The following is an 18,397-nucleotide window of genomic DNA, read 5'->3' as shown; positions in this document are numbered from 1 at the left end:
CATTCTCATTATCATCATAGCCCTCATGTTTATAAACCACATAAGCATAATAAACACAATGAACCTCATCGCTTGCCCCTTTTTGAAACCAATCGTCCGTCCGATCGTTCAACCCTTTACCATAACCAATTTTATTATAATCCGAAAGTCAGTCATATCTCACCTACTAGCGAGCAACACTCTCCCTTAACCCCTTTGTTCTCAGTGTGAGTTTCGTTGATCCCTCATCAAATGGGAGCTGCTGCTGCTGGGCCAAAGGTGAGCGGGACAGCGGGGACCTAGCACCTGCCGTCCCGTTCCCGTTGCCGTAATGGTAGCCGATAGTTAAACCACCACCTCCACCACCCGTTGTCCTCCGCGTCGTTCGGGGGGTGATGATGGTGGCAGCATCGCTGTCTGTGCTTCCCCTTCTACTCCTGCTACTACTCCTACTCCCGTCGTCGTCGTTCCTACTACTGATTCTTTCGTCATCACCACCTCCACCACCACTGGCGGCTTGACTACTACCATCAACACTCCCATCAAGAATCCCATCCACATCATCATCAAACTTCATGCCCATCCCCACCACTTTCCCCCTTATTCTCCCTAACCACAACCCCCTTACCCCTCCCCTTTTGCGCTCGGGAACCTCGTCCTTCCCTGCACTACAGACCATCAACAACCACTGTAGATTCGGCAGAGTGTGTCGTATGTCCACAACTTTGAGGCCTTGGCTCCAGCAGAGCACTTCGATGTCTCGATTCAGTAGAAACCAGGCGTATTCGAAGCGGTATTGGGCTGTGCTGCCTCCCTTGGGTAAGAAGAGGGGGAATTCCCTGCTAGGATCTGTTTCTTCTCCCAAGCTTGATGGGGAGTTGGATGATGCGGACCGAGAAGATTGGGAGGCGTGAGAGGAATAGGAAGAGGCGTTGGGGTTCATGGGAAAATTGGAAATGTCGTCGCGGATGGTGGAGCGCGAACCGTGCCATTTTATAGGGTAGGGGAGCGGCACGGAGAGGTATAGTTGGAGGTGGTGCACCAAGAGGGCAACGAGACCGAGGGAGGCGGATAGGCTTTCTTCGTGGGGGTATTTTTCTTTGGGGATGCATGATAGGCTGCTGCCGTGAGGAGAAGAGACAAAGCAGTGCGCGGTGGTGGTGGTTGGGTCTAGTACCGTGTTGGCGAGCGGGAGAGAGCAGATTTGGAAGGATAGGGGATCATGCTCTTTCTGCGCTTTCGGGTCTGTCGGGGGAGGAACCGGTTGGATGCGGTAGATGGTCAACAGGTCCTCGCAGATGCGTCGGCGTTGACCGCGGATTTGGTCGCGGACGGAGGAGAGGAGGGCCTTGGACTGTGCGAGCGGTTCGCCGGCTGCGTGATGGACGTCTTCTTCTGCTTTGCGCTGTACGGCCAAGCCGGATTCTATGGCGGCGTTGCGGGCGGCGATGGAGGCGCGCAGGTCGTCGTTGTGCTTCTTTGCGGCGGCCACGATGCGCTTTTGGGCGGAAAGGTACTTGGAGGCTAGCTTGACTTGCTCTTCGGCTTCGGCGAGGGTCCCCACGCCCTTTTGTTTGTCCTCTTCCTGGGCGAGGAGGTCGTTGATTTGGGCGGCGAGGGCGTCACGGGTTGCGAGAGCGTCTTGGATCGAGTTGTTGAGGGTGGCGAGGCGCATGAGGACGTTGTAGGAGGAGGTTGGTAAAGGGGGGACCTCCTTCTTGGGTGGTGGGTATTTGTTGGAGATCTCAAGAGAGTAGATGCCGTCTACCATGTGGAAGACCAGGCTGTTGGGTGGGAAGTTGACGTTCTGAAGGGTGCCGAGCCAGTTGAGGGTGCGGAGGTCGACTTCGTCTTGGAGGAGGAGGCTCCATTGGTCCTGTCGCTTGGTCCATATTCGGACGGTTACTTGGGGAGATCGAGTTATGGTCGAATCCAGGTCGGCAAGCTCGAATAGACGGAAGTTGAAGTTCTGATTGAAGGTGCTTAGCGTGGGTCATGTCTGAGAGGTTATCATGATAAGCGCACCGTAGCTCGTTCAGCAACTTCGCTGATGTATATGGGATCTTCCAGACCGTCGACGTGAAGGGTGAAGAAGGCATCGGCAAGCTTGCTGGCAAAAGTATCTTGGAAGCTCTTTTGTCGTGTGGCGGGGTCGGCGTTGGCCAAGTGGGTGCTGCGGCGTCTGACAGCGGGTGGGCGGAGGTCCTCTGATGATAGCGTATGGTGTAGGTCTGGTCTCTCGCGTAAGGCCTCGAGCTTACCAGCTGTCTTGTTAAGAGCAGCATCGTCAATGGTCCGTCCGTGTTGGCGTGTGAAGGCGAGGTTCCTCAGATAGATGCCGCGTAGATGGCGAAGCTTGCGGTTCTGGGGCAGCAACAACGGGCGGGTCGATTCCGTCGACATGGTATCATTGCGGTGTGTGTGTGTATATGTATGGTCTGGCCGAGTGTAAAGCTTGCCCAAGCTGTCGCGATGAAGATTACTGAAGCTTCCAATTGTTATGATATATGGACTACAACTCTGAGAAAGTCGAAACTTGGAGAGCTCTTGGTTGGTGTGACAGTGTTCCCGTCCTCTGATGACATACGCGCAATGGGGTCGATTGGGGGGTTGCAGTCTTGGCACTACCCTGCACTGTCAGCAGAAGGTCCACAGAAGAAGTGTGGCCCGTGCTCCAATGCTACCTCTACTTACTTGTACGGGCAGTCGGGATTCACATGGTCAGGTTGATAAAACTGAAGTCAGGTCGTTGGGCAGAATCACATTGTATCATTATAGTGTAAACAAATTGGTATCAAACAACCATCAAAATCATCGCCACGTCCCGTTCGAGCACCCATCGCCCATGTCCAACGCTCAAACACTCTCACTCAACCACTACCGATATGCCGATGGGGGATGATACGGCGCAGGTGGTGCCATCAGCTCGGACTCCCCATCACTGCGGAATGGATCAACCGGCGCCGGCGGCTGTCGTCTCGTCGGTCCCCGGTGCCAGCCCGGAATCTCCTCGTTCCTGAAGTCCGCCGTGCTGGGTCCCACATCCTTCATGCCATACATGCGATCGAACTCTTCCTCCTCTATCTGTTGCTTCCGTCGCCTCCAAGCGCAGATGAAGATGATGGCAACAATGGCCACGGCCAGGACCCCGCCCGCTACCGCCACGCCGACCTTGAATCCAGTGGAGAGGCTGACGGGTTTCACACCGTCTTCTTTGTTGCCCTCAGAAGCTCCCTTCGGCTTGTCCGAACCTTCGGAACCCTCGAGCACAACGCTCTGTGATGGGAATCCCACCCTGGAAGTCACGCCTGCTGGCGCGTCCCCTGCTGTGGCCAGTGTCGACATGGTCTCAACATCAACAGAGAGAGATACCGTCCCGGAAAACACCGCCTCGGTCGGCCTGTCGGAGCTTTGCCAGTTGATCTGAATCAACGGAGCATAGAACATGAAATCCTTGTCGTCGGATATCGTCATGGTGGCCAGATCAGCCGGGTCCGATCCGTCGCACGTCACATACTCGACCTCTGTCGATGTGGCTGCCTTGACACATGTTTGGCCATTTTCAACACTGCTGCATTGATAGCCCCTTTACGTCGTCGAATGTCAGTACACCGCTAACCCGGAGGGCGGATCAAGGGCGGCCTACCTTGGACAGCATCCAACTGCCGTCTCTTTGGCGCCGGGCGCGAACTGAAAAGCAAAGTCCGACTTTGCACCACCGCCGCCTGTCGCCGAGCATGCCGTCGCATAACCGGCTGGACAGTGCAGGCCCGGCGAGTAGTACCCCCATCCGTCCAGCGCTTTTGTCCTGGCTTCCGCTCCACTGGCAGTTGGTGGCCAGCAGGACGTGTCGTCCACCGGACCGCCTTTGGAGCATGTCTGACCGAGCCAGCCCGAGGAGGCAACCTTTCCCCCCAACCCAAGGAACTTTCCTGTGACCGCAGCTACTGCTACCGTGCATGCTGGTGGTGGTGTGAATGTCGCCGTCAACGGGCCAAGAACGGCGGTCGCCACGCTAAAGACGGTCGCAGTCGGCGTCATGGTGCTGGTGGCTGTGTTGTGCTTCACGATCCGTCCGTCGCTCGCTTGTTCAAGTTGGCCGGCAACTTCCAAGTATACGATGATGTACGCTTCACAGGTTGAAATCTCCGAGACAAAAATTTCCTTCAGCGGACATCTTCTACTTGAACGGACCACGGCCACGGCCATGCAATTTCACGCAGCAACATCTTAATCTTTCCACACCCGGTTGCGCCCTTACCCACACTACCTACCCACACTCAGTTGCACAATATCTTGGTATGCAAGCGAAGAAACACTCATCCAATTGACGTGGGAAAAACAAACAAGCTGCGTTTCAGGTTCCCGGTAGGATATTCTCTTCATTTGGCCAGGGAGGGTTCAGCCGTTTGTACGTCCCACGGGAAAAGACTGGGATTGTCGAGATGTCTCCTGCCGATCTATGGATGCCGGGACGGAGAACGGCACTGGCGGCTCAGTGGTTGACAGTGCGCGCGCCCTTGGCAAGGCCAAGAAGCGTTTGTGACCGACGATCAGGATCCACGCTGCATTCCGTGGTCGGCATTTGCCCCAGGGCGCGGTAAACCATTATCCCTGGCTTATCCCTGGCGCCGTCCCTGGCGCCGTCCCTTAGCCTTCCATTCTCAACCGTCTCTTCCATCCTAGCGGTAAAAGGGGCGTTTTCCTTCGACGCTGGTTTGCGCCTGTGTGCCGTGTGATGTGTCTCGGGTAGAGGCAGCCAACACCCGAGCCCTTGAGGGACAAGGGTTACAGAGTCTATTACGAAAGGGGGGTCCGATTGATTATTGCAGCAAGCGTGGGAATCTTTATATGAACATCGTCTCATAACTCCTTCATATGATGCCTATCCCACACGTCCACGTGGATCGACATCAATGTGGATGAGGAGACTCTAAGCGAGGTGTCAAGATGAGACTCCAAGCAAGGAGTTGTGATCCAATCTCTTTCTGTCCATCTGCTATCGGAGGACATGATCAACATATTCAAGCTATGCACTAGTGTTACAAGTGTTTACACAACAGTCACCAAAGACATTCAACCCAAAACACATAACCAGAATTCACCAGACCGATACTATCAATGGCTCAACGAAACCTTGTGAAATGCAGCAACATGGCATCTTCCAACTCCATCTCCTCAGCACTCTTATCCATCCCTACCACCTCTTCCATCCCATACCTCCTCCTCAACGCCGGGCCTTCCTCCCCGAAATACCCCCTCTGCCCTTCATATCCCTCCGTACCCTCTCCCTCCCCAAAGCTGGTCCCCATACTTTCATCCTCCTCCCCAAAGTCCTCCACAAACAACCTCTCCTCCCTGATGTAAATCTTCTTTCTATACGCACCCTCCGTCTCCCCCCCGCTAAAGTCACCTGTAGAAGCAGCCGCATGATACCCAAACCCCATATCCCTATCCATAACCCTCTTGATCTCCTGCTCCGTCATCCTCCCCGCATTCATCAGCGGTCCATAATCCCGAAACCTCATCCTGTCCCTTAGCGGATCTTGTTCCATCGGGCTCCTATCCGCTCGCACATCCATCTCGCTCTCCGTCTGTTCGGGCAACGCCTCCCCCACCGGCAAAAGGATGACGCGATGCAACCCCATCGGCAGCGGATCAATCGGCGTTCTCTCTGCCTTGACAATCGCCTCGCTCTCCGACGGCATGTCGTTGATGGTCACCGGATCATAATGCGGGTCCCCAGGTAAGATGGGCCGCGGCGGGATTCGATGGTCCGGCTGCACATGGCTGAAGAAGCCCCAGTCCCAAATCGACGGGTCGTGCACCGCTGCCGTGCTGATTTTGCCCAAAATGAAGGACGAAAACTGCCGCGTCTGGTATGCCGCCCAACTTGATTGGGAATGCTGGTGGTGGTAGTAGCTGTGCGACCATAAGGGGCCGTGGCCAGCCAAAGGATCGATATCCGACCTGTCGGCTTTCACATTTGCTTCGCTGTGCGTCGGCATGGCGTTGATGGTCACCGGATCGTAGTCCTCATCGCCCGGCATGATGGGCCGCGGAGGAATGGGATGGTCGGGTTGTGTGTGACTGAAGTCGCCCCAGTCCCAGATGGACATGTCGTAGATGACCGCATAGTGTTTACGCATAGACCCCGAGAAGTGACGGGTCTGGTACTCGACACCGGCCGTCGGACCGGGGTGCCAGTGCGACCATAACAGGCCGTGGAAGTGGTTCAGGCCCCCGCCGGCGCTGGCGGCCGAGGTGTGTGGAGCGGTGGTGCGCAGAGCGGCTTCGGCGGGCGAGACGGCGTGGGAATCGGTTACTTCCTCTGCGACGAAGCCTTCTTGTTCATAAATGTGGCGCGAGATTTGGAGGGCGTCGATGATGCCGGCGGGGAAAGGGACGTGGGTGCTGGTGGACTTGCAGGCTGCCTTGATGATGCCATGATGCCGAAGGGCACCGCTGGCTTTGGCCAGAGATGAAGCTTTGGTGAGGATGGTCATTCTAGGTTATATGTCTGTGTGGTCTGTAAGGGTTTTGGAGGGTAAGTGTTTGGACAAGTCACTGCTGTAATGCAGGGTGTAGTAATTGAATGAAGGGGGGGAAAGGGGAATGAATGGGAAGGGGCACCATTTACGACATTGGCTTTGGTCGTCTTGATACTCCCGACCAATATGACGGGTCGAGGATGGGTGAGAAGAACGCATGGGCGAGGGGGGATAGGAGAAGGTCAGAGTCACGTCACGGTGATGTGGTAAGGCCACTTGACCCCTCCCTCTTCCTTTTCCTCCGACCACCATCCACATCTTTCTCTCCCCGTCGAACAACTTTTAGCTGTCTGAATGGTTGGATAATGGCTTGTAATTGGATCGTGGTCGAGAGAACCTACCGGACCGGAAGCTTTTACAGTATTGTGAATAACGGACTGTCTAGGATGGATGCGCACGGCCTTGCCAGCTCAAGAAACGGCTTGAGGAGTATCCCCTGGCTCATATAACAGGAAGCTTTCTTTAAGAATCACGGGGATGACGGAAGCTTAAACGGAATCTCCCATTGTACAGTCCAGTACTGGTTTGTTTGTTATTTCGAGACCTCGTGTCAACTTTTCCATGCGTTTGTATAGCTAACTAATGCATAACTTTACCTTGGATACGCCATCTATACTATCCAAAATGCCAGATTAAATCGTGCTAATACCTTTTAATTTATTTGTATAAGCTTTGGGACTATTCGAAAAAGATTACGTCTAGTGCACTATGTATATTATACATACTACCAAGAGTGCCTAGTGTACCAAGCTAATAAACAAACCAGCATCGGACTGTATATAGCCAGCCATGCAAGCACAGCTTCAACCTACCCATTCTATCTACCGGGCATGTATGCCTCCGGCGGCCCCATCGGGGAGGGACCTCGCTTCGCTCGATAGATAAATGCAGTGGTGAGTAAATTGTGTCATGTTCCCTTCTTGATTCTGTACGTATATCATACACCACGATTTCGCCATGTTCCTCCCAAACTGTGTACAATCCTCATGTCCAACGCTCGTTACTTGAATACCCAACCAAGCCCGTTTCCGACTACCGCTTTCCGTATCACCCTACGGCCCCTCCGGTCCCCCTACCACTTCAAAACAGCCTTGATGGCCTTTCCATTGTGTGAATCCTCCAAAGCCTGCTTGTGATCCTTGACATCGTAGAAAGTGACGAACTGGTCCATGGGGAAGTTGCCTTTGGCGTGCTGCTCGATGAGGAAGGGGATGAACTGTTCATAAGTCAGCATCAACCTCCTCTCTTCTCACCATCACCACCACCACCCCAAACCGCCAAAAAACAACAAGCAGAACTCACCTCCTTAGGCAAACTATCCCCCTCACAACTCCCCACATACTCCTTCCCATACGTTAAATGCTCCATCACATCCACACCCACCTCGCTCCCAAACCCAGGTGCACCCACCGTCGCCGCCCTCCCCCTTGTCCCCAGAACATCAATCATGCTCTTGATCACCGCCACCGACCCCGTGCAATCCACCGCGTAATCGACTCCCACCGGCGGACATATCCTCCTCACCTCCTTTTTCATATCTTTGATATCCCCCAACACCGCATGCGTAGCCCCCAACTTTTTCGCCAGCTCCAGTCTCGACGCCTGCAAATCAATCGCTATAATCGTCTTGGCTTTGGCAATATGCGCAGCAGCCATCACGGCCGCCATCCCGACGCTCCCGACTCCAAAGACAGCGATGCTTGACCCGGCTTTAACGCCCAGAGAGTTTAGAACGGCGCCAGCGCCAGTTTGCATCCCGCATCCCATTGGTGCGTGTAACGCGAGGTTCGTCCCCGGAGACACCTTCACACAAGAACTCTTATGGACTAACGTATGTCGCGCAAAGGATGATTGGCCGAAGAATTGCGAAAAGATGGGTTTGTTGGTGTCTGGTGTTAAGAAGGTTGCATAGGATGGGTCCGTGAATGGGTTGTCAGACTTGAGGGAAGAGGAATCGATAGAGCCGTCGGGAAGGACGGGTAAAGGACGGCAGCCGGAAAAGTTGCGGGCGTTGAAGGAGTGGCAGTAGGAGGGATGGCCGGAGAGACAAGGAGGGCAGGATTCGCAGTGGGAAAAGGAGAGGAGGACGGAGTCGCCTGGGGAGAGGTTGGCGATGGAGGAAGAGCCGACGGAGAGAACTTTGCCGGCGCCTGGATTGGCAGTTAGTATATGTCGGTGAGGTAAGGGGGGGCGGGGAGGATGGTGGTGGTTTTGTGTTGGTGTTTAAGGGTGTTGTCCATCCGGTGTTTTGTGTCTTTGGGTTGGGGTTACATAGAGGGAGGGAAATCTGGAGTTCAACGGTTGGGGGTAACAAGGATGTGATCGATGCTCGAGATGAAGAGATTTTCAAAAAGGAAAATGCGAACCTTCATGACCCAACACGGCGCCGGGTCTGCATGGCAACAAGCCGGTGGCGCACGACAGATCGGTGTGGCAGATTCCGAAAGCCTCGATCTCGACGAGGACTTCGTCTGGTTGGATGTCGTTGAGCCGGACTTCTTGAAGCTCGAACTGGCCGTTGAGTTTGGGGATGACAAGGGCGGTGGTTGTGCGGGGAGCTGCCATCATTGCTGTGGTGATTGAGGGATATTTAGATTTAGATGTCTGAGTGTCTGTATGCTGTGAAAAGGAAAATGGCGAGATTACATCGAGACACAGTGAAATGATGGCATCTATCAAGGGACTACAAGAGGTAAACAAAACCACGACACTTCCCCTTGGTTACAAGCCTGGCATCAGATAAGGGGGAATGGGTTTTCGGGCCCAGTTCCGGACGTTCCGTCCTTCCAAATCTGGAAACCAGAACAGCCTTATAATATGCCGATGGAGTGGAATGCAAGATCGGGACGGGATCCCCATTGTATTCTCCAGCCTCTCCCACCCCCGTTCCCGACAGTTTGGTGATGGAGGTGCTGACGGAGATGCTGTTGATGGAGGACCGATCACTGGGGAAAAAGGGAAACTGGAAATCCAGTTTCCTTGTTCCTTGTTCCTGGTTGTGCCAGCCACTCAGCTTCCCCGCTCTCTACATCCGCGTCCGTCTGCGGCAGTTGTTTATGTAGAATATGAGGTATCGGAGTGGTGGTGGGAGGGGACTTTTGACCGTCCGTTCAGCGTTGAACAAGGTCGGCAGACAAAGAGAGGCAGAGGATTGTGTCAGTGGGTTCTCTAAGCCATCATGACCGGTCTTTAAAAGGGAATCCTTGGGATCACATGGAGGTGTTTTGGAGAAGGAGGAGAGAGAGATCCCCAAGCTCGGAGGCCCACCGACAAGCCCGGAGCCGGTGATGTCCACTTCGTAACGCGGGCCAGTGGAGAAGGGCCAGACCCCCGCTCGGCCCCGCTCGCCCCGCCGTCCCTCATTCCCCGTCCCGGGCGGGTGCGACTCTTGGTTGTAACCAAACAAAAAGGGATGCACAGAACGGCGACAATCATTCATGCAGCTAGACAAACCCTCTCCACTTCTCCAGTGTCGTCTCCATCGCTACTAGCATGTGAGCATGTGAGATGGATGCTTTTGTGATACCGAACGGCACCTAATGTATAGTGTACAACCTCTGCCGGCATTTGAAAGGTTAGCGCGATGAACTGCAAAGAGGCCATAACCTTATTTTCCGTGAGAAGATGGCCGTTTCTCACACCCGTAAGGTGGACATACTAGAGAGCTTGTTGACGGTCGTCACCCATCACCAGCTAGCTCACCAGCTAACTTCAAAGAAGAAGCCGTGGTAGCTTCATTCAGGTAGCACCAGGCCCTGGCCGTTAGAATCAATGATCGCCGCCGTCTGCTGCTCGACACAACGGACACACTGCATGTGATCGCTTCAACGGTGGGGAACGGCACTTTTTGGCTTCTTCCGCGGTAGGTTTTGCTTTTTGGGCGTGGCTTCGCTGTGTGTGTGTGCGTTCAGGTCCAATATCTGAGAATGCCAGACACACAATGGGAGGTTGAAGAAGGAAAGAGACTGAAGAGGGTCTGAACTCTGAAGGTGGTATGTACATGATTTCGGAGTACTGGTGGGATATACTCGGTACGTACCTACCTTTTCCTTTTTTGGAGTTACATAGTTTGAGGAGGTTTTGTGGATCCCTGTTACCCCATGATTACCACCACTACAACCACCACCACCACCGTAGTCCCCAAATATGAGACATCAACTGTCTTCCGTGTTTCTCTTTACTTTTTCCACCTCTTCCCCTACCCTTCCTGCCCTTCTTAGCCCTTCCTAGCCCTTCCTAGCCCTTCCTAGCCTTTCTCAGGCCTCCCAACTCCTCCGCCCATCACCGCCCGTAAGCAATCCCGTGCCGTAGTTCGTACCTACTCCATCTTATTCAGGTCCAGGCTTTATCCCGCTCGGCTCCTAGAGGTACCTGCCCGACTCCAAGGGGAAACACCAGAGCCCCAGCAAGCCAGATACATATGCAGTGGCGGCAACGTAGTATCTATCTACCGATGCAGGACAGATCTGCCAGACCACAGTACGTTCGATGTGAATGTGAATGTAACTCGGCAGGAAGATATCACCTACCCATGCATTAACGGGTACACACATGTGCATCAGATACGAGGAGAAAGGTGGGTGATATATCGACTGGCTGGCTGGCTGGGTGAGTGGATGAGTGCCGGCGGAGTATCGGACTCTCAGGAGGAAGCCACGCATGTTAAAAAAAAGAAAGAAAAGAAAAAAAGAAGAAAGAAAAAAGGAAAGAAAGAAAAAAAAAAAAGAGAGAAAGAGGTTGGATATCTGTCGAGAAACCTCCTCCCCGCCCAAACAGAGGGAGGAGTGATAGACCAGAAGGATGAATGATCTCAAGCGAGATGTTGCTTCTTTCTTTCTTAGCTACCGAGCTTTTCCTATCTAGCTCTCTCTAGTTATCATGCTGAGTGATGGGTGAGACATTGCTATGTACATATTATCACGGCGGTGACGAGATGCATTTGATCTTTTATTTTCCCGGACCAAAGGGAACCGAGAAGGTTGAACACAGCGAGGAGGGGGGGATCTGCTTCCGACCTTTGACCGTGCCGGGTGTGGAATTCGGCAATGTAGTCAGTTATGAGGCATGCCTGCAGCAGTTGGGTTGGTTGGTCTCGACTATCAAGGCAAGAAATTGAGCAGGGCGTGCTTCCAACCAGACAAGGCATGTAAGACGCCCATAGTCCAGGCCTTTAATTCGCAAGACCAAGCAATGCCACTAGGAACAAATACTAGAGAGATGATGTTCAAATATCTGTGGTGTATCCTATCCTCCTCGCACGCTAAGACTACCATTCCCACTCGCTTGCTTACTTGCTTGCTTGCCGAGACAGTATATCTTGATGGTACCGGTTACATATACCGGTTACATATCATCAATACATCTCTCTTCCTCCAGCTCAATCCCTCCCAGATAAACTTAACAAACACTCAAAAGAAGGCAAAAAAGAAATTTGAAAGAAAACTACTATCATATCAAACATCAAAGCACATAAACAAAAGAATCGAAACACAAACCTCCCTCAGTCCCAGGATCAAACCTTAGTAGAACTCAACTTCGGCACCCAATTCATGCCCTGCTTCCACTGCTTCGTCTCCGGATCCAGACACTCCCTCTCCGCCGCGAACCACTCCTCCTCCATGATCCCTTTCCTCCTCTCATCCCTAGGCGTGATCGTCGCGGGATACTCCTCAGGCATGCAGACAAACCCCTGCGTAAGCTTCTCCTGGTCAGGAATGATCTCCTTTCCATCCACCCCAAGCTTGGGCGCGATATTGAATCCCCACAGCATGCGCGCAACGCCAAGAAAAAGCGAGCGCTCGGCAACGTGAATGCCAGGGCAAATACGACGGCCGGCACCAAAAGTGAACTGGTCGCGCTTGGCAGGATCCGGGTTGGCGGCCGAGTCAGCGAGGGAAAGCTTGTCGTCCATGTGCCGCTCGGGCTTGAACCTCCGGGGCTCAGGCGCGCGGACGGGGTCGTGGTTGATGGCCCAGGCGTTGTTGACGACGGCAGCATGGGCGGGGATCAGGTAGCCGTTGTAGTAGTCGTCCTGGGTGACGGCGTGCGGGACGGCGCCCATGATGGTGGTGGGCATCCAGCGGAGGGACTCCTTGACGATGGCGCGGCTGTACTGCAGGTTGGGCTCGTCGTCCATGGTGGGGAGGCGGTCGGGGCCGACGACGCGGTCGATCTCTTCTTGGGCTTTGCGCTGGACTTCAGGATACAGAAGCATGGCTTGGACGAATCCGTAGAGAGTGGACGAGGTGGTGTCGGAGCCGGCTTCGAGAAGGGTGCCGGCGATGTAGGCGGCTTCGTCGTCGCTGAATCCTTCCTTCTTTTGCACGGGCACGGCGTCCTCGCAGAAGCAGTGCGTGATGGTGCCCTTGAGCGTGTCCTCCTTGGCCTTGAGCCAGTGGCCCTTGTAGAGACCGAGTTCCTTCTTGTGCAGCTCCTTGGCCTTCTTGCGGGCGGGGAGGAGAAAGTCCGGAAGGCAACGCAGGATGGGGAAGAAGTCGATGAGCGCGGCCACACCGGTCTGGTTGATCTCGGCGAACTCGGAGAAGCCGTCGAAGAGCTGCCGCATCTTCTCGTCGTTGTAGGTGGGCGTGCGCCACCCGTAGACCATGGTGGTGGTCAGGGCGTTGGAGTAGCGGCGGATATTGTAGAGAAACTCGTCGGGCTTGGTGATCATCTCGTAAAGCATTTGCTTGTTCTCGAGCATTTGGTAGGGGACGTAGGACTTGGCCGAAGAGACGTTGAGGAGAGCGTGGACGAGCTTGCGGGACATACGCCACTTGGCGGTGTAGCCCAGCATCAGAATGCGCATGTCGCCGGAGCAGAGAGTCTGGCCGACGTACATCTCTTGTCTGTGCGAGTACATGTGGCTCTTCTTGTCGAGAAGGTCCTTGACGGCCCTGTCACTGGAGAGAACGACCATGACCTTGGTTCCGAGAATGAGGCTGTAGACGGGGCCATATTCACGAGCCCATTTTTCAAACTGAAGGTGAACATCTTTCGTTGGCATCTATGAACACATCAGGTGTTAGCCATCACTCAATCCTTTTAGTAAAGGCTTTTTGAGGTTTCACATACCAAGTGAAGGTTGCCGAGGATAGGAATGGTCGGGGGACCAGGAGGATAATTCTTTGGTCTCCGTCCAACCATAAGCAGACGGATCAGGAGGGCAATGCCTACCACAATGGGCAGGTATGTTGTGATGACGGCCATTTGTCCTTCTTCCAAGCAAGAACCGGCAACAAGACTCGGTGGTTAGTTGGTGGGAGGATGTTTCTTGGGGTGATAGTTTTCATCTAGTGGCGGAAGCTTCGGGGCAATTAATAGATCTACGAGTCAGTCGTCAACACCAGTACTCGCGTCTTGATGATGGATGCACATCTCGCCAATCTCTCTGACCTTTGGAATTTGATTTTCACACTGCCTCTGCCATTGATGCTCTCCAAGTCCCCAGAGCGACTTGGGATCGGAGTACTGGTGGGATTTGGGGAGGGGATAGGCAAGATGAGCAAGGATGGTAGTATCGGCGATATGGGAGGGCCCGCTCCAAGCAGGTTGGCGGACATGGAGGTGGGATCCAAACACGTGCAACGGCCCGCAGCACAATGTGGATGGTGTGGTGGGGCTGACGGAATAGCTTCAAGTGATCACGCATGTCGATTGTGCGGACTCGGGTGTGGGCGGGTGGGAAACCGCAGATGTCAAGACACCATGAAGGACGGCCACGCTTACCAGCTTGCCTTTCAACCTTCCCACAGTCACCGTGGTACTGGTCACTGTCTCCAGTTTTCGTGGGCCAAGACGGTTGGGCCACAATATCGGTAAGGCAGTTGTCAGATCTTGGGGTGGCACGGTGGCTACTGTAGCTTCGCGGGTGGACACTCAATCATGTCTTACTTCTCAGAAACTGAGTGATGATTCCTTAAAAGAGTGATAGCGCTGTATCCCTTTACTGTGTTGACTGTCAAACCCAAAAGTGCTGCGCCGTCCCAATATCCAACATCATCATCCCTCTTTCGTCACCTTTCCTTGCCCCCGGAATACCTAACCCATTACTCGTTTTGTCATTCATTTTCCTCAAGCTGGATTTTCTTAAAGTCGCTGATCAACTCGTTGACCTGTCGCATGCTGGTTTGGTCGTACTTGATGAGAATCGGGTCGTTCGATTTGCCTTTGCCGCTTCCCGTCAACTCGTCGGGGTAACAGTCCGGAGACGACCCCTTGCCCTGGTTTTCTCTAACGCCGCCTGATGTCTTTCGCGCGATGCGATCCGTGAGGAGACTGCCAAGAAGCCAGTACTCGGCCGAACACCGGATGAAACCGATCCTTTTCCACATGTTTGCGGGTGTGAGGTTGTCGCTGGCTGCCATGCAGTGGGGCGGCGTAGACGACCAGTGGTCGCACCACAACTCCCAGATCGTTATCCAATTATCCAGGCCATTACGGATCGGCACAAGTTGACCTTCTACCCCGAACAAATTCTGGTGCTGGAATATCATATAATGGAACACTGAGCAACAACCACGGATCAGCATTGGTCACCATCATGATGGCGAATGGTGGGATACCAAAAAAAAGGGACAAGATAAAGGGGGCAAAGAAGGCTACTCACCGGAAACAACGACAAACAAATTGAGGGGCCCAAGCCGAGCCAACCTCTGCAACGTGTCTGCGTCAAGGGTGGTGCCGATGACGTTTTCGAGCACGTCGCGGAGCAGAGTGTTGCAAATAGGACTCGACGAAGGCATCCACTGGTAAATCTCCTCGAGGCACTTCTCTGCCGTCGGAGCTTGGAAGACCGCTTCTGGACTAGCCATGTGCATCCTCATCTCCTTAATAACCATGCGGTGAGGGAGATTGTTGAAGATCACAAAGGCTGTATCGAGAAGGAATACCCACAGGAAGGTGCTACATGACCCACTCGTCAGTTGCCCGGTTCTTCGATTATTCCAAGGTGCGGGTACGCTTACCGTATAAGTTCTTCCCTCACCACATACTCGTGCCAGTCAAACTCATGTCTGAGCAGCCGGCCATATTCGAGATGCTTCGCCATAGGAATGCCGATGTCTCTCGCCACCTGGCAACGGAATACAAGGTTAGTGTTTCCCAGTACTGTCAAACGCAATACACAAAGCTACTCACAGATACCACAGTGTTGAAGCGATGGCGACGAATCCTCCTCTTGCTAGCGTCTGAACCTTCCCAATTCTGATAAAGGCAGACGATGTACGAAGCTTGCAGGGCTTGAAGTTTTCGTTTGCAATGTAGAGCCGAAGTAGGATTGGCATCATCGTCGGCCGGTGAACCAGGCTCAGTGTCACTGCAAAAGTCGTCATCCGTGAAGACCATCTCCTCAACACAGTTAAACCACACTTTTGCGTCCTTGGTGTCTTGCTCATCCGGAGAGACCGAGGCACCTGATGGGCGTTAGTTTGGCAACTCGACGACGGAATGGCAGAACGCACGTTACTTGCCTGTCAAAGCCATAGCCGCCAGCAGAGTCGGCTTTGCGCTGGTGGGGTCGAAGGAAGGGCGATGCATAAAGTTGACATTTGGATGCCAGCATGACCAGAACAGTTCAAGGAACTTGGCAAACCTCTGCGGCGAGAAGAGTTGAAGACACTCCTGCTCTTTATCGGGTGTCCAAGTCAGAGTACCCAAAGTACTGTTAGACGGTTTATGTCTGACTACATTCATGATCGAAACCACAATCTCTTGCAGCTTGATAATAATTGGATTACTGAGCCAAGAGGACCAAGGAGTCCATGGCATATAGCTATAATCATTCGACGTAGCCGAAGTTGAGACAGCTGACGACGAAGCGGGCGAAAGTGGGGGCTGACCCATATGATTTTGTAGTTGCGGAAACATTGGGTGGAATTCAAGCTGGCCCTGAATCTGTTGCTGTGCTTGGAGGTGTTGTTGCTGCTGCTGCTGCTGCTGCTGTATCTGTTGTAGCTGTTGATGGTGTTTTTGCTGCTCGGCATATGATGCATAGAAGGCATCTACGACCGCCCTCCTTTGCGCATGAGTGCCGCATTCAAACGAGTCAACGAGACCAGTCCTACTAGTGAAATCATACAGGAAGTCAAAAGAGTAGCCACGATGAGTCTCTGAAGAGGGAGTCGACCTGGACGTGGTGTTGCCTTCCGGAGTATCCATTGCATGAGTGCCCATGGGTAGCTCCATCTCAATCCAGTCGGGGATATGGGTGTCCTGGTGTCCAAGCATCGGGAACTGGCCAGCAGCGTCATGAAGGAGGTTGTCGAGGTCGTCAAAGTGGGCCACACCGGGGTGGTTGAAGGGTACATGATGAGGCTGATGAGCTGGATGAGGCTGGTGGGACTGGTGGGACTGTTGGAGAATCTGGGGCACCGGGACTTGGTGATTACGGGGTATCTGGGGAACCGGTACCGGAGCTATTTGAGGGATCTGGGTGAGTGGGTGGGTAACTTGAGCGTGGAGGACGTTGTGATGATGGCGCTGCTGTTGATTGTGTTGCTGCTGGTGTGGATGCTGCTGGTAGGTCTGTTGTTGGTGTTGTTGCGGCTGGAATTGGTGGTGTTGCGGTCGCTGCGGATGCTGCTGCTGCTGCTGCTGCTGCTGTTGATGATGATGTTGTTGGTGCTGGTACTGGTGCTGTTGCTGGAGATAAATCGGCTGATGCTGCTGTTGTTGGTGTTGGTGTTGCTGTTGTTGTTGTCGTTGTTGCTGTCGTTGTTGTTGTTCTTGCTGCTGCTGCTGCTGCTGCTGTTGCTGGTGGAGCTGCTGAGGCTGTTGATGAAGGAACTGTTGATGCTGATACTGCTGAGTCTGCTGCTGCTGTTGTTGCTGTTGCTGCGGCTGCTGTTGTTGTTGTTGCTGTTGCTGCTGAGTGCTGGGCGTGTTGGAAAAGCTCTCAACCGAGTTGGCAGCACTGGTGCTACCCGCTTCTCCGTCCTGGCTTGTCGATGAACTATTAACGCTCGAGTACAAGCATTGGACTGCGCGTTTTGAGCAATTTTGGCAGGGCTGGGCCGAGTTGCAAGCTTTTTTCTGGCGAACGCATCTATCGCACGCCCTTCGGCGGCCAGACGAGCCATGAGGCAGGCCGTCGCATGTCTGAATATGACGCTTCAAGACATCTGTCCGTTGGAAAGAGGCGCTGCACAGAATGCAACGATGTGGGCGTTCCGAGGTGTGTGAAGCGCGATGTCTTTGCAGATGCTCCCGACGCTTGTACGTCTTATAGCAGACGGGGCAGCGATGAACAGGCGCGGCTTCACTCATTTTGGCAGTTGATTCTTCAGATGGATGGTGGCCCTCGTTGTTGCCGTCGCGTCATCTGGCTGAGCTGTGTTGTCATGCCCTCTTCGATGCTGACGTCGTCGAGTAGTCGAAGCCCAAACCTGCCCATAAAGCCGGAGGGCCTGGACGATTTTGGCGGTGGCACGCCTAAGGCCGGACAGGATAGCAGCCGACAGCCGGATTCGTCGATTCTTTGGTGACTGGTTGGCGCAGTTGTTGGCAAAGTGCGGGGTGTGGAGTTTGGCCGGGCGGGAGCTGCGTCTTTACCCTTTTTCGGCCAGGTAGGGTCCAGTTGAGGCCCTTTGGGATCCAGGTCAGGTCCCTGAGAAGTGGAAAATCGAAACTGGGGAAATCTTGGGAATGAGGAGACTGGCGAGAAGTCCAGGACTGGGTTCTCGGGTCGTTTAGGACAGCCGGGTTGGTGGATCCAAAGGGGGGGCTTTGCTGGAGCTTCAGGAGGCGGAACGGGGGTACAGAGCCACAGAGGTCCATCTGATTTCCATGATAGGTCAAAATGCTACTTGTTTGGGCTAGACGGGGGGGGGGGGGGGGGGGGGGGGGGGTTTTTTTACCCCCCCAAAAAA

General features: G+C 53.8%; 6 protein-coding genes across 6 annotated transcripts; 1 reads left to right on the top strand and 5 right to left on the bottom strand.

Annotated features, from left to right (window-relative positions):
* Positions 1-166: 166 nt before the first annotated feature.
* Positions 167-4,020, bottom strand: NEUTE1DRAFT_125489 (uncharacterized protein; the record flags this gene model as incomplete). The annotated part of the gene is made up of 6 exons (XM_009857213.1): positions 167-1,855; positions 2,005-2,343; positions 2,496-2,596; positions 2,664-2,668; positions 2,858-3,547; positions 3,626-4,020. The coding sequence occupies 6 exons, from the start codon at positions 4,018-4,020 to the stop codon at positions 167-169; spliced, it is 3,219 nt and encodes a 1,072-aa protein (XP_009855515.1).
* Positions 4,021-5,105: 1,085 nt separating this feature from the next.
* NEUTE1DRAFT_141786 (uncharacterized protein) lies at positions 5,106-6,485 on the bottom strand (the record flags this gene model as incomplete). The annotated part of the gene is made up of 1 exon (XM_009857212.1): positions 5,106-6,485. One exon carries the CDS (start codon positions 6,483-6,485, stop codon positions 5,106-5,108), a length of 1,380 nt encoding a protein of 459 aa, XP_009855514.1.
* Positions 6,486-7,434: 949 nt separating this feature from the next.
* On the bottom strand, positions 7,435-9,095 carry NEUTE1DRAFT_149542 (uncharacterized protein; the record flags this gene model as incomplete). Its single annotated transcript, XM_009857211.1, has 3 exons — positions 7,435-7,746; positions 7,833-8,680; positions 8,897-9,095. The coding sequence occupies 3 exons, from the start codon at positions 9,093-9,095 to the stop codon at positions 7,603-7,605; spliced, it is 1,191 nt and encodes a 396-aa protein (XP_009855513.1).
* A 193-nt stretch (positions 9,096-9,288) lies between these two features.
* Positions 9,289-9,447, top strand: NEUTE1DRAFT_18310 (uncharacterized protein; the record flags this gene model as incomplete). The annotated part of the gene is made up of 1 exon (XM_009856609.1): positions 9,289-9,447. A coding segment is annotated over one exon (159 nt), but the record flags the coding sequence as incomplete, so codon positions are not given.
* A 2,595-nt stretch (positions 9,448-12,042) lies between these two features.
* NEUTE1DRAFT_104889 (uncharacterized protein) lies at positions 12,043-13,739 on the bottom strand (the record flags this gene model as incomplete). The annotated part of the gene is made up of 2 exons (XM_009857210.1): positions 12,043-13,536; positions 13,605-13,739. 2 exons carry the CDS (start codon positions 13,737-13,739, stop codon positions 12,043-12,045), a joined length of 1,629 nt encoding a protein of 542 aa, XP_009855512.1.
* A 687-nt stretch (positions 13,740-14,426) lies between these two features.
* Positions 14,427-17,795, bottom strand: NEUTE1DRAFT_70945 (uncharacterized protein; the record flags this gene model as incomplete). The annotated part of the gene is made up of 5 exons (XM_009857209.1): positions 14,427-15,036; positions 15,139-15,434; positions 15,497-15,603; positions 15,669-15,846; positions 15,997-17,795. 5 exons carry the CDS (start codon positions 17,793-17,795, stop codon positions 14,591-14,593), a joined length of 2,826 nt encoding a protein of 941 aa, XP_009855511.1.
* Between the last annotated feature and the right edge of the window lie 602 nt (positions 17,796-18,397).

Source organism: Neurospora tetrasperma (genome assembly GCF_000213175.1).
Source record: "Neurospora tetrasperma FGSC 2508 unplaced genomic scaffold NEUTE1scaffold_81, whole genome shotgun sequence".
Taxonomy (NCBI): domain Eukaryota; kingdom Fungi; phylum Ascomycota; class Sordariomycetes; order Sordariales; family Sordariaceae; genus Neurospora; species Neurospora tetrasperma.
Note: the sequence above shows the minus strand (reverse complement) of the source record. Positions and strands in the feature narration are given on the sequence as shown.